Below are 25,844 nucleotides of genomic sequence, written 5' to 3' on the forward strand. Positions count from 1 at the left end.
TGACGGGATACTTGTTTTTCTTTTCCGGGCAGAGAATCCATGGCGATGCGACTGCGCTCTTCATTGGCTCAGCAGCTGGATCCGAGAGGAAGGCCAGAGGCTCCTGAGTCCCCAGGACAAGAAGATCGAGTGTTCGGAGCCACCCCGCCTGGCCTATCAAAGCCTCGCCGACGTCTCCGGCAACAGCTTGATCTGCATCCCTCCAGTCGTGCAAGTGCAGCCCCTCGAAGTCATGGCCCGGCTGGGTGACGACCTGCGCGTCTCCTGTCAGGCCTCAGGCTACCCGCAGCCGCTGGTGACCTGGCGTAAACTGGCCCACTGGCGGGCCGGGGGCTCCAGGGGAAGCCGGACCCACCTGCCCAGCGGAAGTTTTGAGCTGAGAGAGCGCAGCGTCGGGGAGCGCTTCGAGCAGTCGGACACCGGCAGCGGGATGCTGTTCCTCAACAACGTGACGGTGTCCCACGCTGGGAAATACGAGTGCGAGGCCTCCAATCCCGGGGGGATGGCCCGGGTGGTCTTCCACCTCATGGTGAACCTCTCGCAGCAGCAACAACAATCGCAGGGCTACCCGGCTTCGGTAGACATCAGCCAGGAACCTCTCTACGACATGGAGAGCATGGACTTCCACGCCCTGGGCATGGCCACGCAGACTGCCATCGCGGTGGCCATCTCCCTGCTGGCCCTCGTGGCCCTCCTGTTGGTGATCATGATCTACCGGAAACACCGCAAGCGGAAAAAGGCCAAGAAGGAGGAGAACATCTTGTATGTCAACGACTACTCCGACGGGCCCACCACTTTCGCCCAGCTGGAGGAGTACCGAGACGAGAGGGGCCACGAAATGTTTGTCATCGACCGCAACAAGCCCCTCTTTGCCACCTATAAGGACCCCCAAGGCCTGGCAGGGGTCTTCCCGGAGCAGCTGCAAGACCAAGCGACTCAGACTCTGGAAGGAGAAGAGGCGGCTCCCCAAGAAGGCAGCGAGCTCTTCGCCAACCAGGGACTGATGCTCCAGCCTCAGATAGCGTACGAAATCCACTGCTGAGTGGAGCTATGGAAGTTGGGGTGACTGGACTGCCCCCAATGGAGCGGTTTTCTTGACTTCCTCCTACCACTGTCTGCTTAAGTTCAGGACCTTGAGTGGAGGAACGTGTGACCTCTGGTGGACCATCCCACGGGTTGCAGAGAGGACTCGTGTATGTTCAACGAGAGTTATGACCTTGTGGTTACTCCTTGGGACATGTTTGGCCCTCTCATTGTTGGTCATCTCCATCCCGTTCTCCATTGTTCTCCAAAAAGGCTGTGGAGCAATTCATGAGGGTCCCTCAAACTCATCTTCAAATCTGAAAGCATAGCATACCTTAAGAGCTTTTCTAGAAAGGGTCACCAGCGTTTTGCTTCTCACTGTGATCAATCAGATTCCTCCAGGACACTCCCAAGTGGGAAAGGGATCCCTACCACTTTCTCTTCCTCCCTTAGACGTCGTTGCTCAACACACAGGACTTGGAGGCCCCTTGCCCACCAAGCTGGACACCTTCAGATGATTAGACCTGTCAAAAGCGTGATAGGACGGCTGATGGACAGCAATGGGTTATATACAACCCCTAAACTTTTGCCAGCTGTTAGCAGTGACCTTTCCCAGGCATTCGGCAACTGGACGTAAGGACCTGTGCACTGGGTTTTTGGTCACAGAGAAAATGCAGCTTGGGAAAAAAGTCAGCGAAGGCTGGACGAGACACTCACTGTGCAAATTTGACCAAAACTGTGCATATTTGACCAAGACTTTAGTGATGATGGGATAACCTTTACAGTCCCTCGCGCAGGCTGAGTGGGACACTCTGGGTTTTTTTTTGGCTTGCCTGTTGTATTTTTTTAAAAGGATAAAAATAATGCCATCGTCCTGAGCTGCACAGCTGCATTTGTAGACCCCACAGAAAAACCCCTCCTTTCTTCCTAACCTTAAAGGTTAGTCCTTGACTTACAACTGCAGTCGAGCCCAACATTTCTGTGGCTAAGCAAGACAGCTATTAAGTGAGTTTTGCCCCATGTTGCAACCTTCCTTGCCACGGTTCTTAAGTGACTCAGCGATTCTGGCTTCCCCCTTGACTTAGCTTGGTGTCAGGTGGTCACAAAATGTGATCGCTTGTCCCCGGGTCACTGCAACCGTCGTAAACGTAAATCAGTTGCCAAGCGTCCGAATTTTGATCATGTGACCGTGGGGACACTACAACGGTCGTAAGTGTAAAAACCAGTCATAAGTCACTTTTTTTTTAGTGCCGTAACTTTGAAAGGTCACTTAAACAAATGGTTGTAAGTTTGAGGACTGCCTCTACACTCCTCTGCCAGCGTTAATGTGACATCTCCTGCTCCCCATCAGTCCCCAAACCATGAAGTCAGCTGTCTCCCAAAAGCACAGACAACGATATAGCTGTGTGGTTGCGCCAGGAACAAAATGGCTGCGCGGGAGATTTTTTTTTTCCAAGCAAAGAAGCCAATAAAGTATAGCCAGCATCTCGTCGTTGCTGAGGCTCTGTCGTCTTCTTTTAGGGACTTGGAGGCAGGGGATAATGGGGGAGAGAATCTTGGTTACGCTGAAGGGTTCCTGCTGGCTGAAACGTTTTCTTGCTGTCAGGCTGCAGGTGCAGCGATGCCCGTGGCTGGGAAGGTGCTCACTTCGGTGGTGGCATCTCTCTAACCAACACAGTTTTATTTATTTTCTTAAAATTTATACGCCACCCGTCTCGCTGTCAAATGGGCGGCTTACCAATACCCTAAAGCCGTGATGGTGAACCTATGGCACGCATTCCAGAGGTGAAATGCAGAGCCCTCTCTGTGGGCACGCGAGCCATTGCCTCAGTTCAGCTCTGCCGTGCATGCGTGTATACCTGAAATGGCCTGGAAACGGCCAAAAAACCGGCCAAAAAACAGGCATTCACACGCCAGCCAGCTGGTCTTGGGTTTCCGGTGCTCCGGGGCCCAAGACGACCAGCTGGCTGGTGCACAGGCACATGCATTCCGGTTTGGGCACTCGGTGCCAAAAAGGTTCACCATCACTGCCCTAAAGACGGGTACAAACATTAGAGCATGAAATATTAAATAAAACAGAAATTAAAACAAATTGCAGCCCAAAGGATTTGCCTGGTGAACATATTCCTTTTTTGGTAACCATGTAGTTGTATTTCTCGTTTGTTCTCTTTCATTATTTATTTTATTGTTCTATTATTTTCTGTTCTTTTCCATTGGTAAGCAAGACAGTTGCTAAGTGAGTCTTGCCCCATTTTACGACCTTTTTTTGCCGCAGTTTTTAAGTGAATCGCTGCAGTTGTTACGTTAGTAACAGGGTCGTTAAGCGAATCTGGTTTCCCCATGGATTTTGCTTGTCAGAAGGTCGTAAAAAGAGATGACCCAGGGATACTGCAACCGTCATAACTACATGCCAGTTGCCAAGTGTCCAAATTTTGATCATGTGACCACATGGATGCTGCAATGGTTTTAAGTGTGAACAACATTCCTAAGTCATTGTTTTAGTGCTGTTTTAACTTCAAGTGGTCACTAAACATATAGTTGTACTCTCTGTAAACAAAACTGAGAAGCATTCATAAGTAGGCTCAATTTATTAGAATGCAAGCTTGCTTGTTAGAGGAGGTAGGGAGACAGAGGTGGAAAGAGGGGTTCTCCTTCAAGCCTCCCTCTTCCTCTCCCCCCCTCCAGTTCCAAGAGGACCAGTCCCCCGAAAACGTTTTAATCCGTATCCCCTTCACTGAGGATTCCCACCTCCATCAGGTAAGCTCTGGTTCGGTAACCCCGATACGCGGACTGGATCTTGATTGCTGCTTCTTCTTGGAGACGCAACGTTTGCCGGACCCTCCAGCCCCGCCAGAAGGCCTGGATCAGGGTGGCTGCGCGTACCACTTGCCACATCTGCTTCCTGGTCTTGAACACGCGCCTCTGGCCTTCACCCATCCGGCGGGCCCCGTAGTTTTCGTATAACCAGTCGGAGGTGCCCTGGGAAGGCATGCCTTGCTGTTGCAGCTGCTGCTGTTGGACGCTGGTGGAGGAGAGACTCCGGGTGCTGGTGCGCTCCCGTGTCAGCCGTACGGAGGTTTGTGTGCTGGGGGTCAGGCGCTGACTGACCACTACGCTGGGTTCCCGACTCTGCCTCCGCGTCTGCTCTTCCGCAGGCGTATGGTAGCTTTTTGAAGGTGCCTGATAGGAGAAGCGTGGCCCGTAGCGGCGGGACTGGCTGTACGCTGGTCCCTCCTGTCTGGAGGTGTAGGACATCCTTCGGGCATTTCTGGATGGAGAGACACTTGCATGCCTGTCGCATTCACTGTCCTCCGTTTCCGATCCTGATGGCGGCCCTTTGCCCACACCCACGAGCACACGGATGCTGGTGCATCTCCCGCAGCGCGGACACGTCTTGGGCTGGGAGGGCTCGCTGTCCTCTTGCTGGACCAGGAAGGATGGGGATCGTGGTACCTTGCTTTTCCACTCCTCAGGGTCTCCCACAAGGCACTTGCGCCAATGTTTCCTGGGGTACGGACCCACCCAGGAGGAACTTCCGGGCATGTAGCTGGGATGGCCATAGTAGGTCCCCGTTGGAAACCTTGGGGGACTGTAGTAGGTCCTCTGTGGGCGTTCAGGGTGGTAAGTGTGTCTTCCTGCTTGGGTCAAGTCCCGTCGGGTACGGTATCCCCGCCAGTGAGCTTGGATTGTGGTGGCTGCCCGCTGGCATTCGCCGAGGGCCTGGCGAGTCATGTACCCCCGATAGTGTGCCTGAATGATTTGGGCCGCTCTCTCCCTGTCCATCCTGGGGTGCGCCCAGGATTCTCTCTCTCCCCCAAAGGAGATGGAGGACGATCTTCGGCGCCTGTAGACTTGTGGCGGAGGCACCTCCTGCCGCTGTAGAGTGTGGTACTCGCGAGCAATGTATCGCCTCCAAGCAGCCTGGATGGTGGAAGCCGCAGCCTGCTCCGTCATGAGCTGCTTACGGGTGAGGTGGCCTCGCCACGTGGCCTGGATGGTGGTGGCCGCCTTGTCCATGAGCATGTCGAGCTCGTCCACTAGGAAGGAGGATCGGTGGCGGGAACGGCTGTTACTCCGGCCTCTGATCCTGGCCAGCTGCCGGTCATGGTGATGCACGTCTTCATCCGTCACCTCCTCTTCCCCACTTGGATAGCCGTAGGAGCACCAAGGGTGATCCTCGTAGGTCTCCATCTGGCAGGGGGTGGGGGTGGGGAGATGAAACGGCAGGCGTTAGCAAGGAGGTCCTGCTATCTACTGGCCAACTGTGGCTTCTACATAAGTGCCTTGGTCTGCTAGATCCCAGTTATGACGCCAAGACAAGGAAGCTCATTTGATTTACAGTTTAAGTTGAAACGTTTCAGTGACAAAGCAGTCTGTGTTTTTATTGATTTCACTGGCAAGAAAATGAAAGGGAGAAATCACACCGTCCCTTTTATAGATTGCATAATATAAAGGAAGGACATTCTGAATTGTTACCCTTATTAAAGGGAAAGGTAACAAAAGCAAGTGCAAAAACAGAGAATTTGTTAAAGGGGCCCTGGAGGGGGTCTAGGAAAACTCAGAGAGCCCAAGGACCCCACAGTACTCATCTTTCTCCTTCTCCTCATCCCTGCCCTCCTCCTCCTTCACTTCACAAAACCCCCTCTCTTCTAGAACTGATGATGTTACCTAGTTGGGTAATGAAACGTCTTCAAGAAAACCATCAAGCTCAGAGAGTACCAATACCTCCTCCCGCTTGTCCTCCTCTTCCAAACCCTACTCCCTTCCAGAATTGATGATGTTACCTCCAAGGTCCCTCTCACAGTTACTGCTTTGGAGCCAAGTTTCGCCTCATCTGTACCTAATCTGTACCTTTGGGTTTTTTCTGCCCAGGTATAAAACTTTGCTTTTCTTCAACATTAAATTTCATGTTGTTGGCTAAGGCCCATTGTTCAAGTCTTGTCAAAATCTTTTTGTAACAGTAACAGAGTTGGGAGGGACCTTGGAGGTCATCTAGTCCAACCCCCTGCTCACACAGACCTGGGATTCGAACCGCCGAACTGCCGACTTTTCTGATTGACAAGCTCAGTGTCTTAGCCACTGAGCCACCTAGTCAGGCTCTTAGGCTTTGGATCCTGAGCTTGTCTTCTGGAACGTTGGCTATTCCTGCCAGTTTAGTATCATCTGAAAATTTGATGAGTTCTCCTTCTGTTCCCTCATCTGAGTCATTTATGAAGATACTGGGCCTAAGACAGAACCTTGTAGTATCCCACTGCTTACTTCTCTCCATGTAGATGGTAGTACCGTTAAGGACTATTCGTTGAGTACAGTTTGTCAACCAGTTACAAATCCATCTGACAGCGATGCTGTCTCTCCCACTTTTACTATAGCTTAGCAAGAAGTAGGTTGTGGTCTACTTTGTCAAATGCCTTGCTGAAGTCTAAATATACTATGTCCACGGCATTTTGCTAGTCTACTAATTTAGTCACTTTGTCAAAAAATTTAGTCTCTAGTTGGGTTATGAAATGTCTGCAAGAAAACCATCAAGCTCAGCCCCAAGGATTCCACAGTTCTCCTCCTCCTCCTTTACTCCACAACCCCTTCAAGAACTGATGATGTTACATACTTGGGTAATGAAAGGTGTGCAAGAAAACAACCCAGCTCAGAGAGTACCAAGGATTCCAGAGTTCAACCCTGAGCTACAGATACTCTCTCTTCTATCGAAAACACGCATTCCTGTGAATTTGCTGTATCAACCCTGCCTTACTGATTTTCTTGCAAATGGTTCTTATTTGGGTCAACGAGGAGAAAAGTTTTAATCCTTCCCTTCCACTTTTGTATCCCCAGAGCTTTTATTTCCTGAAATGCATCTTTGCAAGAACTAGAACGGATGAAACCTGAGATAGTTCTATGGACCTACTTCAGTTAGGAAATAGACCTCGTTGTCCTCTCGAGGACTAGACCCGAAAGCTCACGCCGAGGCTACGTTTTGGAAAGCAGCCATGTTGGAAGAAGCTGAGACTTGTTTCAATGAGGGTTTAACCCTGGTTAGTCTAAGATCAGCGCCTTTTGTCTTCAGCCAAACCTACTGGAAATGCCGAAAGCCACGCCGATTGATACGATGCGCAAACCTGGAGGATGGGCTACTACCTTGATGGTTTTTTCTTTGGCTGATCTCGGAAAGGTTGAGCTGCGTTGCTACGTGTTGGTCTGTGACCTGGCGGAAAGAAAAGAAGAGGGTGAGTGGGCAGCGGATGGTGCCCCCCGTGCCCTCTGGGAGGCTCCTGCATCGTTGGCAAAGCCAGCCGAACACCGTATCTGTCCCCAGTGGGCATACTTGCACAGACCCTATTCTGTTTTCTGCCTGTAAGGCCTTCCAGCCAATTCTTTCTTAGGCCGAGAATTCTGGCCAGCCGTGACCTCAAGGTGTGATGTCACGGCAATTGTGGCATCATGGCCTATGCACAGCCAAGCATGAGTTGCTGGGGGAACATTGGGGCAGCTGATATTTGGAACGGAGAACTCATCTTTGTTGTACGTTTCACAGGTATGATGTAAGGCCGATTAGTAGACAGGATGCTGGGTCTCGTTTCGAGTCTCTACTCAACCACACAGTTCAGAGAAGGATACTCCTCACAGTACATAGAATCATAGGGCTGGAAGGGGCCTTGGAGGTCTTCTAGTCCAACCCCCTGCTCAAACAGGAGACCCTCTCCCATTCCGGACAAATGGATGTCCAACCTCTTCTTGAAAACCTCCAATGATGGAGCACCCACAACTTCTGGAGGCAAGTTGTTCCACTGATTAATTGTCCTCACTGTCAGGAAATTGCTCCTTAGTTCCAGGTTGCTTCTCTCCTTGATCAGTTTCCCTTCCGTTGCTTCTTGTCCTGCTTTCTGGTGCTTTGGAGAATAGGTTGACCCTCCCCTTTTCTCTGTGACAGCTCCTCCGTCCGTCTGTTCGTCCCCCCCATCCCCCCCGGTCATCTTTCTCTTCATTAGCCTGAACGTATCTAGTTCCCTAATCTTTCCTTCTACAATTTATCCTGAAGACCCCCGACCTTCTCTGAACTCCTCCTAAAGTCTCAACATCTTTTTTGTATCATGGTGACCAGAAGACGGTGAGTTCTAGTCCCACCTTAGGCATGGAAACTGGCCAGGTGGGTTTGGGCCAATCAGCAGGAGACGGGGAGTTCTAGTCCCAGTTTAGGCATGAAAACCAACTAGATGACTTGGTGTCAATCACCAGGAGAGGGTGAGTTCTAGTCCCTCATTAGGCATGGAAGCCACCTGGGTAGGTTTGGACCAATCACCAGGAGACTGTTGAGTTCTAGTCCCGCCTTAGGCATGAAAGCCAACTGGGTATTCTGGGAGTTGAAGTCCACCAGTCTTAAATCTGCCAAGTCTGGAGACCTCCGTTCTATAGAGAGACCTCTGCTGCAGGACAGCCTGGGAAGGCTGCGAAGGATTGGGCCCCTGGGAAGCACGTGGCCTCATGTTCTCCGTGCGCTGAGATTTCTCTCCTGCCCTTCTCTAAGGATTCAGAGGAGACCACTTTCAATTTAGTGCCGTCCTCATGACAATCCTTAGTTTTGATCAGCTCCCTCGTGATCAGAGATCTGCTCCTCTGCTAAGAAAGGGGGGCAAAAATATCCTATTACAGATAGTCCTTCACTCACAACCACAATTGAGCACCAAATTTCTGTTGTTAAGTGGAGAACGATCTGTATCCCTGAAAACTTCAGAGTGGCCATGTTGTCATGGTAAGGAGAGCACACAAGTCAGGTCAAACCACCCTCAGGGGCTTTTCACTCAATTGTCTTTTCCCAGTTCCATTATGAGTTGGATCATTGGCCCCCAATCTTTGGGACCGGTTCTGTAGAGAGAGGTTTTTCCATGGACTGGGGGGGGGGGGGGGGCTGTTTCATGTGCTGCCTGCATCCCATGGCCGGGGCTTTGCTTGCTTGCGTGGACTGGTTGCTGGCATGCCGTGGCCCAGTGCTGGTCCACGGACACGGGGTTGGGGACCCCTGGGTTAGATGGGGACCAATGCTCAGAGACTTCTTTGAAGCATGTCGGAAGTATGACCTGCCTACTTGTCTCCTGTTTGATAACCTGGCAAGCCATAGTCTTACCCATGTGACACCTCTCCTGCGCGAGCTGCACTGGCTCCCGGTGGTCTTCCGGGTGCGATTCAAGGTGTTGGTCACCACCTTTAAAGCGCTCCATGGCTTAGGACCTGGGTATGTACGAGATCGCCTTCTGTCACTGATAGCCTCCCATTGGCCAATATGCTCCCACAGAGAGGGGCTCCTCAGGGTGCCGTCGGCCAAACAATGTCGCCTGGCGACACCCAGGGGGAGAGCCTTCTCTGTGGGGGCACTTGCCCTCTGGAATGAACTGCCCCCGGAGATCTGCATTATCCCCGACTTACGTACTTTTCACCGTGCCCTTAAGACTCTTTTGTTCCAACAGGCCGGACTGGCTTAGAAAATGAATTTTAATTGGGTGTTTGTAGTTTTTTAATATAAGGGCCAAATTTTTAATATATTTCAAACTGTTTTTAAATTTTATGGGTATATGTTGTTTTAATATGGCTGAACACCACCCTGAGTCCTTCGGGAGAAGGGCGGCATAAAAATTTAAATAAATAAATAAATAAATGAATAAATAAATAAATAAAATTAAGCCAGTGTTTCTTAACCTGGGCAATTTTCTGGACGGGGAAAATTGAGGAATTAAAAGTCCACACATCTTGAAGCTGCCAAGGGCACCGAGAAACATTGGTGTAAGCAATGATAGCTGGGAATTTGGCATTGTAAAAGGGCAGCTACTGAGTCAGAAAAGTCACAATGTTTTTTTTCCCCCTTCTTCTTATCATCCCATACCGGTTACTTACGGTTGTTCCAAAGAGGCTTTTCCCAAAAGGCAGCTGGACTTTCTTGGCTTTTTCCTTTCGCTTCTCATCGTTTCTCTCTGAAATGTTTTCAAAGGAAAAAACCAAGGAAGTCCAGCTGCCTTTTGGAAAAAGCACCTTTGGGACAATCATCCCATTAATAATACAGCCACAGCCCTTAGACTTATATACCGCTCCACAGTGCTTCACAGCCTTCTCCGAGCGGTTTACAGAGTCAGCCTCTTGCCCCCAACCATCTGGGTCCTCATTTCACCCACCTCGGAAGGACGGAAGGCTGAGTCAACCTTTGAGCCTGGTCAGGATCAAACACCTTGGAGCGAACAGTGTTAGCTTGCAGTCCTGCGCCACCCTGCTCTAAATTTTAAATTTTGTCTACTCATCTATAATTCAACTTCAACATGAATTTAATTTAAGATGCTCCTTGGAAACAGCTCATGTCGCAGGCACAATTCCCACAAGTAAATGACAGGTACTAGTACTTTGCTCCGAGAGGCATCGTCTTTTATTTCAAGATAAAAGCTGTTGTGTCATCTTTTCCCCTCCCGCCGCCCATCATAAAACGAGGTTTCCCTCTAAACTCGAGATCCACAACTTGCTTGCTCCCACCTTATCCGACAACGCGAGAGGGCAAACAACACAGGGGAAAGGAACCCACCTGCACCCTCTTATTTCAGACCCCACAACAACACAATGCTACATTCTGATGTATAGAAGTAAAAAAAATAATAATCGAACAACCAGGAAAATGACCCCCTCCCTCCCATTGCTACATGCACTGGAAATGGTCTGCAATTGAAGAAAAAAAACAAACATGGTCGGGACAGATATTCTGGGCTGGCATCCCCCTTCAGCAGGGATGGAGAGAGAGCACAATGCCCCCCTCTGCCCCAGCTGTGTGCCTCCTTCCCCATCCCTGCGAGGCGGCTCCTGTTCACCGGCTCCTTGAGGGCCCAGCACAATTGGCAGAGTGTGTTTCCAGGTTTCAGGAAAACCTCCCTGCAGGCTCTAAAGAGGCTGCTTGCAGGGTTACCCCGGGCACGGCTTCTGGTTTACACCTGCCGGGACTGCCAGGTGGGCTCAGATCACTGACAAGAGAGGAAGAGGAGGGGCTTTATTCCAGATTTAGGAGTAGAAGAGTACCGACGCCCAATGGGGCTATAAACTGAAATAGTCGAGGCTGTTGTGGCGACAGAGGTTCGTGGTCCAGATGGCGTCTCCCCGGTTAGCGCTCAGCAGCATCTGCTGGAGTTCGTTGCTGACTCGGGAGAACTTCTCCTCGTCCACGGAACCATTCAGCAGGTTGGAAGAGGTGGGGGGCCAGGGCAGGTCATCTCCGTAGCAGTCCACGGGGTAGGGGTAGATGACCAGCCGCAAGTCCAAGAGGCCCACCGTCTTGTGGAGCAGGTTCTTCACTCCCTTGGCCGAGATGGGGTTGCCGAAGACGCCCAGGTAGCGGAGGTGGGTGCAGCGGCAGAGGGCAGGCAGGAGCAGGTTCAGGTGGGTGTCCATCAGCCGGCATTCCATGATGTCCAGGTGGAGCAAAGTGGAGGCGGCCTCGGTCAGCAGGCCCTGCAGAGGCTGGAGGAGGCTGTCGGACAGGTTGTTGCCACTCAGGTCAAGCTTCTTCAGGGCCGAGGTGTGGAGGCTTTGGGAGAGGTAGGCGAAGTCGTTGGGCAGCAGGTAGCAAAAGGCCAGCTCCAGGCTCTCCAAAGGGCTTCGCAGGTCCCTGCAGATATGGCAAAAGAGAAGGCGGCTTAAGGACTGGCAAGGCCCCCTCCCCACTCCTTGTGCCCGGACACAAGAGTTGTGTGGCGGTTTCTGGAGGAGGAACACCCTCGGCCTGTCCTTCAGGCGCCAGGGATACACTGCAAAAAGTCACAGGTGTTATTTATTTGTTATTTATCTATTATTAAATTTATTGACCGCCCATCTTACCAGAGTTTACCACAATATCAAAAGGATAAAATTTTACAAGACTTACATGCAATACGAACTATATAATATGAAAAGATAAATATTTGACCCTAACTAATGGAATGAAAATAAATAAAAGGATGCAAAATAAAATTTGATTTATTTCATTTAACTAGGGATATGGTTTTAACAGATTGTAAGTAATGAATCAAACCATGAATCGCTTTTTTCCCCCCTTTCGGTCATCCTGAAAATTACAACTCAAAACATGAACTGGGGCTTCATCGAAGGTTCTCAAGGGCTGCGTCTATGCCAAGGCCTGAGATTGTGCTTTGCCAATTTAATGGGTCTTTTAAGAAGGGAAAGGTGGTATAGGAGAGAATTAAACAAACAAAAAGGAAGGCAAAACTACATTTGAAGCCCATAAACACCTGGCATCACACAAACTTTCACCTTTTTTCTTTTCCCTTTTAGCCATTTTTCCTCTTCCTTCCTTATTTTCCCATGATTCTCATTTTTCTTTTTGTATTTTATATTTGGACAAATTAAGAAAAAAATAATTAAGAGAAAGAGAGAGATAGGCGCCAATTTGGACTCCTGAATGGGAGCGTGGCCACTTTGCTAGAGCAAGGAAATCTGCACTCTCGTTCTCTATCTCATTCACAGCCCCGCTCTTCCCAGATTTATGCAGGATAAGAGAATAACAGGGTTGGAAAGGGCCCTGGAGGTCTTCTAGTCCAACCCTCTGCTCAGGCAGGGAAGCCTACAGCATTTCAGACAAACGGCAGTCCAGTCTCTTCTTAACAGCCTCCGGTGATGGAGCGCCCACAACTTCTGGTGGCAAGCTGTTCCACTGGTTAATTCTCCTGTCAGGAAATTCCTCCCGAGATCTAGGTCAGGGGACCCCAACCCCTGGGCCGCAGCCTATTATTGGGCCTATTTGGAACCGGGCCGCGTGAGAGGTGGGCTGGTGCATGTGCAGCTCCACTCGTGTGAGTGGAGTTGCGTGCGTGCTGGGCTCTCACTTACGCGGCCTGGTTTCTCTTCTCCATCCCCCGCCAAACCAGCTGATCTAAGTTGCTCTCTTACCCCAGGAGTTGCCGCAGCTTGCCCGAAAGCCTGGAGGAGCCCAGGTTCAGCTCTTTGAGGCAGGTGAGGCGGCTGAGCTGGTTGGCGAAGTACTGCAGGCTCCCTTCCATGCCCACTGTCAGGCGCCGGACGTCAATGTTGCTGTAGGGCAGCTTCAGGCTGGCCAGGTTGGTGAACTTCGTCAGGTGCGGCAGGACCACCCTGAGGCCGGAGAGCCCGAGGTTGTTGAAACGCAGGTCCACCTGCCGGACCCCAGCGGGGTCTAGGAACTCCAGCAGCCCCACGGTGCTGGCGATGGAGAGCTCCTCCGCCCGGAAGTCCCGGCAGCGCAGGCGCAGGGCGTTGCCGCTGTTGATCTGCAGGGCATCTTTCAGCACCACGTAGGAGGTGCTGTTGACAAAAAGGTCCACCCAGACGTCCACGGACACGGGCTGCGGTGCCGGCAGGGCCACGGAGCTGCTGTAGGGGCCCTTCCTCCGTTTGGAGGAACGCTTCAGGTACTTGCTCTGCTGCTTGGAGATGTCCAGGCAAGCCTTGGCCAGTGTGACCGTCCTGGACCACAGGCTCATGCTCTCTGGGCCCTGCCCTTCGTCCTGGAGGCCTGTCATGTCGAGGATCTGCAAGCGCTGCCCCTTGCTGGCCGGAGGAGCAAAAAAGGAAAGCCGTTAGGTTGACCAGGAGTCTTAAGGTTCCTATTGAAAGTCTTCAGGGAGGAGCAGAAGGCCTCTGAAGGCCTTCGAGGTCATGGACGTTTCCTCAGGAAACACCCAAAGTCCCCGAGATGACACCCAGTGTCCTTGGAGGACCACCAACGGTGATGGGTGGCTATTTCTGTGACTTCTTTATCTTTTCTAGAGCAGGGATCTCCAACCTTGGCAACTTTTAAGACTTGTGGACTCTCACTTGGGAGTCCACGAGTCTTCAAATCCCTGTTCTAGAGAGTGCCAGCTTGCCTGGTAGGGGTATGCCAGTGCTTCTGGGGGAAGAAGCGGACAAGGTAGCAAATAATGGGCAAGGCATAAATAGAAGTGTCAAAGTGTGTTCAGGGTTCTCCTTTGCTAAGGGGGGCCCATCTTTATTATATTTTATATTTTATATATTTATATTTTATTGAATTTCTATACCGCCTTTCTCCCGAAGGACTCAGGGCGGTGAACAGCCACAAGATAAAACACATTATTATTCAGCTGTAATAAACGTGTAAAGCTTATCGAGGTAAACCTGAAACCAACAAAACAGTGAAAGCAGTAGCAGCAGCAGTAATAATTCCTCCAGCAGCATTCCTCCAGCTGACCATGGAGTTGGCTGGCCTGCCTTCCTACAGGTCACCCATTGCACAAGCCCAAATAGTCGTGTTCCGATGGGACTAGAAACAAAATAGGATTCCTTTGTGTTGGCTATGATCTTTGCTAAACTTATTCCCTGCATCCCTGGAGGAAAATAGCTTTGCCGCTGGACTGCCACATTATGTACAGCTTGGTATTCTCAGCATCTTTAGGGCAAGGGATCCAGAGTAGCGATTGGGCAAATAAAATGGACATATGGCACGTGAATCCAACTTTTATCTTCACATGCAAAGCTTCTAACATCATGTGTAGGAATCACAAGTAATGAAAAATGACCTTCCTGAGAGACAGGAGGGTCATGGTCTTAAAAAGGCTGGAGAGAAATTTAAGTGTGGGATAGAATTACAACTTAAAATGAAAAAGCCAGGTGAGATGCACCACAAATTAGAAATCTTAGGGAATCCTGGTTTTAATATGGGTAGTCCTTGTCTTAGGGCCACAATCGAGCCCAGCATTTTCTGTTGCTAAGCGAGACAGTGGTTCAGTGAGATTGGGCCCATTTTACGACCTTTCTTGCCACAGTTGTTAAGTGAATCACAGCAGTTGCTAAGTTAGTCACCCAATCGTTAAGTGAATCTAGCTTCCCCACTGACTTGGCTTGTCAGACGTTGCAACTGTCATGAGTCAGTTGCCAAGTGTCTGAATTGAGCATGGGGAAGTTGCAACAGTCATAAGTGTGGAAAAAATGTCGTAAGTCAGTTTTTCCAGTGCGAATGGCCACTAACTGAGCTGCTGTAAATCAAGGACTACCTGTATTTTTCTGGCCTCAGTGGAAACACACATTCTGTATCTACTGGCGCTGCACTTAGGAAGACAATAGAATGGAAGGAAGGGGTACGCATACCTCTTACTACACGTTCGATCCTCCAGCATCTTCAGGAGATACGTCACCACCCCCAGAATAATGGCCTGAATACACAACTTATTCGGTTTCTCCCGGATCAGGGCCCGTTCACAATGCTGACATTTGCGCAAGAGTTTCTGGAAACTGAGGATGGGGAATGGCCAGGTCTGCACCAATTGCTGGAGCGATGGAGTTCTCTTATCCATGAAGGCGGCCTTGAACAGGACGGGATACAGCTCCTTCGGGAGGAAGCCCAGGGCATCTTGCAAGGTTAAGTAGTGGGAAACAACCTTCTGGGCACAGAGGAAGACCAGGGAATACATGGCAGCAACTGGATGGGGGGGCGCAAGCCAGAAGGTCGCTATGGAAAAAAAAATAATACTACTAGATACTTTCTCTCCTGCCTACCTCAAAAAGCTTCCATCTAAGTGTTCAAACCTTCCTAGTGACTTTCATTTCAAGAAACGTTTAATGAGAAATTGATATACATAATGCACTTTATAAACAAAAAACACCAACATTCCTGCAAAGAATTCATAGAGAAGTCGGTGTCATCCTATTCTCCAAAGTATCGGAGGGCAGGACAAGTTTCGGAGGGAAACTAATCAAGGAGAGAACTAAACTAGAACAAAGGAGAAACTTTCTAACAGTGAGTACAATTCACCAGTGGAACAGTTTGCCTTCAGATGTTGTGGGCTGTCATGGAGGCTTTTAAAAAGAGATTGTACAGCCATTTGTCTGGAATAGTGTAGGGTCTCCTGCTTCAGCAGGAGGTTGGACTAGAAGACCTCCAAAATCCTTTCCAGCCCTGTTATTCTATGTTAACAATTATTATTTGTCAATTCCAGTCCAAAAAAAAAAAAAAATCCCAACAATTTAAAGTACCTTAAAAACTAGTAAATGGAATATTGCATCAATCTTTAGGACTACTGTTTACTTCATCAAATGCATGGATCCAATTCAATGTTCTGCAGTCTGTTAAAGTCTATACTGAAGGAGCAGATTAATGTCAGGCACGAAAGGCCAAGAAGTCCACAGTGAAGGTCCAGTTAAACTGACTGCTAAACAGCACAGGAATATTGTCAACTAAGGGCGAGTACCTGCTGAAGTGAGATAATGGTCAACGGCAGTCAAAAAAGGTTGGATTGAGTCCGCTTGGGGCTACGTAGGGATTCTAGGCCGATTCCGCTTTACACACCGCCTCCAGGTTCTGCCACTCCTTCTCCTACAGTTAGGGACAGATTGTCATGGAGAACAACTATGTGCACACTAAAAGTTGACAACCACTTGATGGCACATAAACAATCAATCCTGAAAGGGCCACAAGCCTCACTCTTGTTAAAGTTAAGAAAGGGCTTCAATCCCCATTTCAATCGCATTTCACTGACCGCAACAGAAGAAAAGCACATGAAATCCCTGCCTACTTAAATTTGGATTACATGCCTTTTGGGTCCTCCAAGAGATGAAACTCTATAATAGATGATCCCCTTTTACAGACTTACAGGTCCTGGAAGTTTCCTGATGTCTTGGGATAAGAGAAGGATTTTTTTTCTCCACGGACAGCTGCTCTGATGACACTCTAATCTCTCTCTGGGGAGAGATGACCTCAAGGACTCACACGGTATCCAAAAAGTAGATTCAGCACTTCCAACTCTTAAGGATTTCTGGTGCTGCTTCTTCTGACTTGGTCAGCAGAGCTATCCAAAATGAGTTGACTTTCTCAGGAAAGGTAGCTTTTCTATACTGTATCCTCTTCAAAACGCTTCTCTTCGGATTCCTCCATGGCTAAATCTGAGGCAGAAAAACGAGAGCATAATTAAGCAATTAATGGAGTTTTTGATGGAGGAGGCATACAGGTAAGACAGCAGGTATGTCTACAGGAATCTCCATAGACATACAGGTAATCCTCTACTCACAATTAGAATTGACCCCAAAATTTCTGTGGCTAAGTAAGACAGTTGTTAAATGGGTTTGTCCCTTTTTATGGCCCTTCTTGCCATAGTTGTTAAATCTGTCTTCCCCTTGACTTCGCTTGTCAGATGGTCGCAAAAGGTGATCATGTGATCCTGGGACAAGGCAACTGTCATAAATGAGTCAGTTGCCAAGCATCCAGATTTTGATCACGTGACCATGGGGATGCTGCAACTGTCATAAGTGTGAAAAATGGTCATAAGTCACTTTTTTCAGTGCTGTTGTAACTTGGAACGGTCACTGAATGAATGGGTGTAAGTCAAGGACTACCTGTATTTTGTAGATACTTGCCTGTCCAGAAGTATGGCTAGAAGGGGTGGAAAAAAGAACATCAGGAACTATTTTAAATGGCTCAGGAGGGAAGCATTTCTTCAGCTTGCAATACAGCGAGAGAACAATCTGTACCCCATTGTAACAACGTTCCAATTATACTTTATTTCTTTGAAGGGGTAGATGATGGCTAGCCCTCTTAAAAGCTCCTATAAGGCCATTTTGATCTTCTGAAAGTGTTGCTGCAGCATTAAGCTGCCTCTGAATTGCTACTATTGAAATGACTAACGTTAACATTTAAGGTCTTTGTAGTTGTGTAAGAGAGTATCTTGATCTTCAAGACTTTTTTTTCCCTCTTTATTTTAATGACATGTAGTTTGTGCATAAAACTCCCAAAAAATTTTAGCCTTAAAGAGGTGCAACTTTATCTCAAAATTTGACTGGGCTCCATAAATTGTTTAGCTCATGGTTGGATACCTCATGAAGCAGCAATTATTTTTTGCTCAGGGGCTTAAAAAGACCCTGGGCTTGTCAAAAGAGGAGGGGGAGACAACCTCAGCTAGACAATGTCAAAGGGACCTGTAATCTCACACAGCATTTTGCAGTTTGCTAAACCATAAATAGGCAAGAATCTTGAGAATAGACAGAATATAAATCTACCTACCTATCCCCGATAATGATAAAGAACAGTCTGGCTGGGGGATGGAAAATTGGATTGGGTTATTAAATAATGATTCCCATTAGTTCCACTGAATTGAGAGGATGGTCCTTCTGGGAGAGGCAGGAAGGGCAAACAGGACGTCACACCTCTTATTCTTACCTCAGAGAAAGTTCTATTCAACCAAAGGAGCTGACTTTGGAATGCACAGGTTTAACGTATAAAACTTATTAAATTTGACCAAAGATTCTTCAACAAGCCGAAATGCAACCTTACTCTCACAAAATGAGGACCATTATTTTATAAAGCATTATCACTGCTTAAACTGCTAGTCTGAATTAGGAAGGACAAGAAAGGCCTCTACTCAATTCTTCTGCTGTTCCCTCCTTTTATTTCTACTGCTTCTGCCGATGAAATGAGCACCAACTAGCAGAAGACACGATGAAAAGTCTTTAATTTCACAATCTATGGACAGACTTAATCATAGTTTCAACTGGGAAACTGTGACCATAAGCCAAGTCCAAGAATGCTAGGGAATTTTCAGAAGCCTAACCCTCTGAGAAATTAACCATCAACAGATACATAGACACAAACAGTATCTACATACTATGTAAAAGAAGCTATCAACAAGCCAAAAAATGGAACAGAAAGACCAAAACTACCTCCCCACCAGCAATCAGCAGCTATATGAGGTTAGCACCAAGATTAACACGAGGTCAACAATCAAGAAGGAAACAATACCCTAAACAAGGTACTACCAAGACAAACAAGTCAATAGTAAACAGCCTAATCAAGGAAATATCAACACTGACACAGCAAGCCAGTAGCATAAAAATAGAGCACAAAAACCCCACTCCTTACTAGCATTGATGATGTTACCTAGTTGGGTTGTAGGAAGAAATATTCTTCTGGGTTCAGCTCCAAGTGGGGAAAAAGACACTGGAAACATGGAGACTGCTTGAAAAGATGGTTTAATGGTGGACAGGATCACATGGCTTGAGTTCCTGAACAGAAAAGGGTAGAGACAGAGCAAGTCTCCGGGTTTTATGCTTTCTCTGGCTTTGAACTTCCTGGGGCCCAGAAAGAGTATCCTGATTGGTTGTCAGTCTCCCAGGGGGTGGGTGGGTGGGGGGTCTTAGCTAGCCTTGCTGGCTGATGTAATCTTCCCAGGTGCTATGTGGTGAGTTTCTGCTGCTAGATGGGCCCTATTGTGTTGCAAATGAGTTTCAAAGATTGAAAGATTGAGTTTCTGCCTCTGGCCCATTGACAAAGGGTGGGGGCAGGAAGGTGGGAGCTGCTTTGTCTTTAAAACACTCCATTTCACATCCAGGGAAATATAATATTTTTGCCTTTTTAATATTTCCTAAAATATTTCATTCTTCCAGGAAAGGGGTGGGTGCTAACTTCCCACAGGGCAATGAAATGTCTGGGGGAACACAGCCAAGCACCAAGGACCCCTTACAGAGGATCCATCATATATTTCCCTACCCTGACTATTAAATTGAAATCTCTTCTTAGTTTAAGTTGTAGCTGGACAGCAGTGTTAATCTATGGGCAAAAGAAAACGAGCAGTCCAAGTTTCTATATGCATTCACTTACTACAATTGGGGGGTTCCACAGACCTACCCCCAAATATTGTGAACCCATTCAGCTACAGACCCCCCAAGCTGAAGGGTCTGTTCGTGGATGACACTTATCTCTCTCCTCCCAACTCACCAAAAATATGCAACTCTCTGGGGACCAGGAAATGTGAAACTAAAAGAATACTTTTAACAAAAGAAACAAGGTTCAGAGATATAGCAATCACAGTCTGTGACAACACACAACTGCAGAGCACATCAAATCCTAAAAAATTGAGGACCCCATCCCTTAATAGATGTAACAGTGAACTGATTTCAATACAGAATGCTTTTGCCAGCAACCTCAAGACACAGTCATCAATGAAAAAAAAAAAAATTCTTACACAACTATCACAGCAGAGCAGAGCCAGATGCCATCCAAAGCCTCAAGAGACTCACAATGACATCATAATCAAACAAGCTGAGGCCAAACCACTCTACCCAGATCTTATGTCACCAGCACTCCCATAAGAGACACCACAGGCTCCCTAAGAAGACGAGAAACTCCTGTGATAACATCGTTTAGCTGCCATGGACAGTGAAGTGTCATACAACGTTCTCACAAATAAGCTGTCAGGATCAACATCATTAATGTCAACACAAGTATGACGTGTCTGAGTTTGTGCTCACCGATGTGAGTTAGTACGGTGACTGAGTTTCTATTTGCTGATGGGAAATGCTTCATTGTTAAGAATTTTGATTATAACAGTAAAATCTAATTCAAACTAAACTTAAAGGGGAAAATAGAAAAATAGAAGCAAAAAGTGAAAAAAAAGAGGAAAGAATATAATAAGGAAAAAGATATAGAATGACTTACAATCTTCATCCTAAGTATAAACAAAGTTAATAACTGTTTACACTCTCTAAAGTTACATTTATCTTTTCATGTGTCTATAAACAAATCCTCATCATCTTTTCAGTCCTTGTGCCAACAGAAAGTATAGCCAGTAGTAGTAATATGTCTTTACCTTGATCGAACAAAACTAACTTTATATTCCTTCCTTTTATATCTTACATTCTTAATATTTGTTCAAATAGTGTCACTGTATTTTATTTCTCTTCATTTCTTCTTTGTCCCATCACACAGAGCATTCCGAGGCTTTAACAAATCTTGTGAAACAAGATTTCTCTTTTGTAAAAGTATTAGGTTCAAATTATCTAGGTCAATCATGCTTGGCCTGTCAGTTGTAAATCCACTTTTGATACCACCTCTATCTTGCCAGATAAAATTTGTTCTATATCTGACATTTCTTTAATGACATATTTTGGACATAGTCGTAAGCGTAGAAGCAGACGTCATTACTGAGATTGTTGATACCATGACCATTTTTCTTGGATTTAGTTTTTCCAAAGTCGTCTTCGATATTTTTATGGTTGTAACATGTTGCAGGCTTGTGCATTTTTCTCTTCCGGTACTTAAACTCTTTACTTCCTTCTAGTATCGCATTTTTAAAATCTTGAAATTATACCTCCATGCTGTGCTTTGTGAAAACCAAAACAGAACAAAAAGTGCTTTGTACTTTATAATTAATTCCAACAATATTTTGTAGGAAGAAATATCCTTCTGGGTTCAGCTCCAAGTGGGGAAAAAGACACTGGAAACATGGAGACTGCTTGGAAAGATGGTTTAATGATGGACAGGATCACATGGCTTGAGTTCCTGAACAGAAAAGGTGCAGATACAGCGAATCCTCTGGTTTTTATGCTCTCTGGCTTTGCATTTCCTGGGGCCCCGAAACAGTATCCTGATTGGTTGTCAGACTCCCAGGTGGTGGGGGTCTTAGCTAGCCTTGCTGGCTGATGGTCACATGTGCTTCCCAGGTCACATGTGGTGAGTTTCCGTTGCTAGGTGGGTCCCATTGTCTTGAGATGAGGTCCATTGACAAAGATTGAGTTTCTGCCTCTGGCCCATTAACAAAAGGGTGGGGGCAGGAAGGTGGAAGGCAGGAAGCTGCTTTGTCTTTAAAACATGTTTCTCCATTTCTCATACAGGGAAACATAATATTCTGCCTTTTTAATATTTCCCAAAATATTTCACTCTTCCAGGGAAGGGGTGGGTGCTAACTTCCTACAATTTTTTCAAGTTAAATTTCAATTTTACCTGTACCCTTACTCCACTTTTTAAGATCAAAAATCTTATTTAGCTTTTTGCTGTTTATATCAAATTTTTAAAAAATCTTAAGCTTATAAAGTTTTCTTTCAATCAGGATTAAAGATAGTCTTGTATCATTTTCAAACCTGTCATGCCAAAGATCCCTAATAATTTAAAAGTAATTAATGAGATATTTCTATTGATCAGTGATTATAAAATGAGGTTTGCAAATGTGCCTTTTATAAGACTCTTTTCTAGTTGTGAGCAAGATGGCCAATTCCATTTCTCCCAGTGCTCAGACCCAGAAAACACCGCTGTCCTGTGGTCTCCTCTCCTCTCCTTACCTGGAGAGGTGCCAAAGGACTGGTCTACTCAATAGTTCCTTGGCCTTTTTGCCATGGTCATCAGATCTGTCTTCCGTTTTCCATACCTCCTCCAGAAGCCATTACTTCATCTTTGGCAATAACATGCACCTACAAATCAGTGGTATATTTAGCCCCTTATAATGCATAATGCATAGATATCTAAGATGCCTGCTCCTATTTTCCTCACAACAACAATCCTGAAGACGGCGCTGAGAGAGGAGTACTGGCCCAAAGTCACCTAGCTGACTTTCATGCCAGTATTTTCAAGACTGACTTAGAACAACGGCTTTCTCAATTCCCATCACCCAAAATTCCTCCTTTACTTGAAATTCACTGATGATATAAAAAAAGATTAAATTCCATCATGTCTTCAGCAATTTCTTCCCTGCCATCAGACTATGTAAAGTACTGGCAACTTTACAGGAGTTTCTCAGAATTCCCCAGCCAGCCAACTTAGAAGTAATTAATGAGTTATTTTTGTGACAATTTGTGGTTAGAAACGTGGTTTGCAAAGGTGTCTTTTAAAAGCTGGGGAATTCTGCTGGCTGGGGAATTCTGAAGTCCACAGGTCTTAAAGTTGCTGAAGTTGGATACCTCTGATGGAAAGAGAGGTCCGCTTCCTTGATGTTTTGGTAAAACTACTCATAGGTATATGAAAATATTATAGAGTATGATAAATCTACACATTGTATGTTTGCAGCTTCTACCAGGAACACATCATCATATCTATCATCTAACTGCTAGGCTCAACAGGTAGTCCTTGACTTATAACAGTGCATTTAGTGACTGTTCAAAGTTACAATGGAACTGAAAAAAGTGACTTATAACCGTTTTTCACACTTACAACCATTGCAGCATCCCCATGGTCACGTGATCAAAATTCAGACGATTGGCAACTGGTGCATACTTATGACTGTTGTTGTGTCGCAAGGTCACGTGATCAGCTTTTGCAACCTTCTGACAAGCAATGGGGAAGCCAGATTCTCTTAACAACTGTGGCAAGAAAGGGCGTAAAATGGGGGCAAGACTCCCTTAGCAAATGTCTCACTTAACAACAGAAATGTTGGGCTCAATTGTGGTTATAAGTTGGGGACTAGCTCAGTGATGGGATTCAAGTAATTTAACAACCGGTTCTCTGTCCTAATGATTTCTTCCAACAACCAGTTTGTCAAACTGCTCAGAAAGTTAACAACCGGTTCTCCCGAAGTGGTGCGAACTGGCTGAATCCCACCACTGGACTAGCTGTATATTCTGAACCACCTGACAGAGATACTGAACTGATGGAATCCAGGCATTCGGGAAGCATTCAGAAGACTGACCTACACACCCAGTGCGATCAAGAGACAAATCAAGAGTCAGATCTACTCCGAGAGAGGACCTATTAAAAGACAGGCCACAGAAACAGAATAACCTAACACCACTACTGACACCTAGAAATTCACAGCCTGAGACATTCAAATGCATTATTAATAGATTGCAACTACACCAGACACAGAGACAACCAGCCAGCTAACCTTAAGCGGATCCTCACAGGAAATAAGAAAGAAAATAACTATGCCGACAGAGGAACCAGATCCATTTTCTTACATGTTTGAGTTATCTGCCTCAAATCAGAGCCAAACTTAAATGCCTAATTATCAACTAATTATCCTAAGAATGGCCTCATCAAAGCCTGTGCAAAACAACAAGGAACAAAGGGCTGACATTGATTCCTGGGTCTGGCCTCCTCTAGTCCCCTCAACATTTACTACAAAGGATCCCTCAGATGTATTATATTCCTCACTCTGCAGAAAACAGCAAACACTCATTGAATATGTTGGATTTGCTTAACAACCATGTGATCCACTTAACAACCACGGTGACATAAAAGTAAAAACTATGGGTAGTCCTCGACTTAGGACCACAACTGAGCCCAACATTTCTGTTGCTAAGCGAGACAGCCGTTAAGTGATCATATGTCTCTGGGACACTGCAACTGTGCAAGTGTGAGTCAGTTGCTAAGCATCTGAATTTTGATTTAGTGACCATGGGGATCCTGGAATGGTCCTACGTATAAAAAATGATAGTTAAGTCACTTTTTTATCCCCATGGTTGAGTGATCAAAATTCAGATACTTGGCAACTGACTCACATTTATGACAGTTGCAGTGTTCCTGGATCAGATTCATTTAATTATGTCACATAACAACTGCAGTGAGTCACGCAACAACTCTGGCAAAAAAAGTCATAAAATGGGGTGAAACTCACTTAACAACTACCTCGGTTAGCAACAGAAATTTTGGGCTCATTGGCGGTCGCAAGTCAAGGACGATCTGCATATGCTTCAGGTTTTTGTCAAACTTACTACAGAGGTGCATTTAAACCTGGCACAATGTGGCGGTAAAATAATGCACAATCCACAGGCTATGAACCAGATTTAATGCTTCACCCGCTATGAGGGAAGTGGGCGGATTTAAAAAATGTGATAAATTAAAAGAAATAAATTAAAATAGAAAAAACAAGAAATAAACTTGCAAAGAATCAATCCTGCAAGCATGGAGAAAAGGCCAGAGAAACTTGCAAAGAAATACAGGTATCCTTAACTTGCAGCCATACCGAACAGAATGTACAGTGGTACAGAATAACCAAGTTGGAAGGGACCTCGGAGGTCTTCTAGTCTAACCCCCTGCTTAAAAGCAGGAGACCCCAGACCATTTCAGACAGGTGACTCTCCAGTCTTTTTTTAAAAAGCCATTCATTTGAACTTATGCCACTTTAAAAAAAGGGACTTATGACCGTTTTTCACACTTACGACCATTGCAGGTCCCCTGATCAAAATTCAGACGCTCGGTAACCGACTCATATTTACGACGGTCGCAGCATCCCAGGGGTGGGGGTGGTGTCACGTGATCCTCTTTTGCGACCTTCCGACAAGCAAAGACAATGGGAAAGCCAGATTCACTTAACGACCATGTTATGTCATTTAACCACCGCAGGGATTCACTTAACAGCCGTAAGCAAGAAAAGTCACAAAATGGGGCAAAGCTCACTTCGTCTTAGCCATGGAAAAATTGGGGGTCCGTCGTGGTCGTAAGTCGAGGACCACCTATATTTAGGGTGGGTGTTTTTTTTAAATGGCCTCCCCCCGTTGACCCCCCCCGTTTAAATCTTGCCAAGCTCGTCGCCCCCGCTCCCCCATGAGTATCATCTGAGAGACCCTAATTTTCCCTCAGCGTCCCTCCCAAATTGTTGGGCGCCCCCACCCCGAAACCTAGGAAAGCCCCCCTAAGATAAAAGACAAAAGGGGAGGCCCCCCCCACAGATGGAGCCGCGACCCGTGCCGGCCTAACGGCTGCCAAACACCCCTCCTTCGCAGGCAGCGCCCGAGAAAAGCCCCTCAGCAGCTACCGGGACGCTGGGTTTTGGGCCTTGTTCCGCTCCGGGCCTCTCCTCACGACGCTCCTCAGATTCTGAGGGGGCTGTTTCCATGGCAACGAGGCCCGCTCCCGCCCGCGGCACGCACCTCCGCCCTTACCCGCGCCTCGCTCCGTCGGGCCCGCGCTTTTTTTTTCCCCCCCCACGAAGAAGCCCATTTCCCGAGCCTCTTCCCAGCCCCCCGCCCCGCTTCCGACCGGATAAGAAGGTCCCGCGGCGGCCTCCGTACTTCACCGCGCACGCGCAGACGTCCCCCCCTGCCTCCGCGGGCCCCGTTTCCAGGGGGTGGGGGAAAGGCCAGACGGGAGATGGGCGGTGATTGGCTGAGCGGGGCGCGTGCGCTTC

At 47.1% G+C, this 25,844-nt stretch overlaps 3 protein-coding genes across 25 annotated transcripts in view; 1 reads left to right on the top strand and 2 right to left on the bottom strand.

Moving 5' to 3' along the window:
• Window positions 1–2,517, top strand: part of LRRC24 (leucine rich repeat containing 24) — a 43,054-nt gene extending 40,537 nt beyond the window's left edge. For both annotated transcript variants that reach the window (XM_034419948.3, XM_034419947.3), the window contains one exon: window positions 33–2,517. In XM_034419948.3, the coding sequence (XP_034275839.2) occupies window positions 33–1,042 (1,010 nt within the window). In that variant the 3' untranslated portion in view covers window positions 1,043–2,517. The remainder of the gene's footprint in view (window positions 1–32) is intronic.
• Window positions 2,518–3,592: 1,075 nt separating this feature from the next.
• On the bottom strand, window positions 3,593–7,384 carry LOC117666998 (uncharacterized). Of its 2 annotated transcripts, none has more exons than XM_034420118.2 (3): window positions 7,350–7,384; window positions 7,153–7,219; window positions 3,593–5,214 (listed from the first exon to the last, which is right to left on the bottom strand). In XM_034420118.2, exon 3 carries the CDS (start codon window positions 5,212–5,214, stop codon window positions 3,739–3,741), a length of 1,476 nt encoding a protein of 491 aa, XP_034276009.2. In that variant the 5' UTR covers window positions 7,153–7,219; window positions 7,350–7,384; the 3' UTR covers window positions 3,593–3,738. The 2 variants fall into 2 exon arrangements, with proteins under 2 accessions (XP_034276009.2, XP_034276007.2); XM_034420116.2 differs by having other exon boundaries at window positions 6,923–7,219.
• A 3,013-nt stretch (window positions 7,385–10,397) lies between these two features.
• Window positions 10,398–25,792, bottom strand: LRRC14 (leucine rich repeat containing 14). 21 transcript variants are annotated; one of them, XM_087891412.1, is made up of 7 exons: window positions 25,697–25,740; window positions 24,877–24,988; window positions 16,614–16,902; window positions 16,212–16,336; window positions 15,112–15,472; window positions 12,922–13,557; window positions 10,398–11,644 (listed from the first exon to the last, which is right to left on the bottom strand). In XM_087891412.1, the coding sequence occupies exons 5-7, from the start codon at window positions 15,432–15,434 to the stop codon at window positions 11,074–11,076; spliced, it is 1,530 nt and encodes a 509-aa protein (XP_087747538.1). In that variant the 5' UTR covers window positions 15,435–15,472; window positions 16,212–16,336; window positions 16,614–16,902; window positions 24,877–24,988; window positions 25,697–25,740; the 3' UTR covers window positions 10,398–11,073. The 21 variants fall into 21 exon arrangements, with proteins under 21 accessions (XP_087747538.1, XP_087747536.1, XP_087747537.1 ...); XM_087891410.1 differs by having other exon boundaries at window positions 25,600–25,721; XM_087891411.1 differs by having other exon boundaries at window positions 25,588–25,712.
• Window positions 25,793–25,844: the final 52 nt, after the last annotated feature.

The sequence above is a fragment of the Pantherophis guttatus genome, chromosome 3 (genome assembly GCF_059756535.1).
Source record: "Pantherophis guttatus breed Tessera chromosome 3, ASM5975653v1, whole genome shotgun sequence".
NCBI classification, from domain to species: domain Eukaryota; kingdom Metazoa; phylum Chordata; class Lepidosauria; order Squamata; family Colubridae; genus Pantherophis; species Pantherophis guttatus.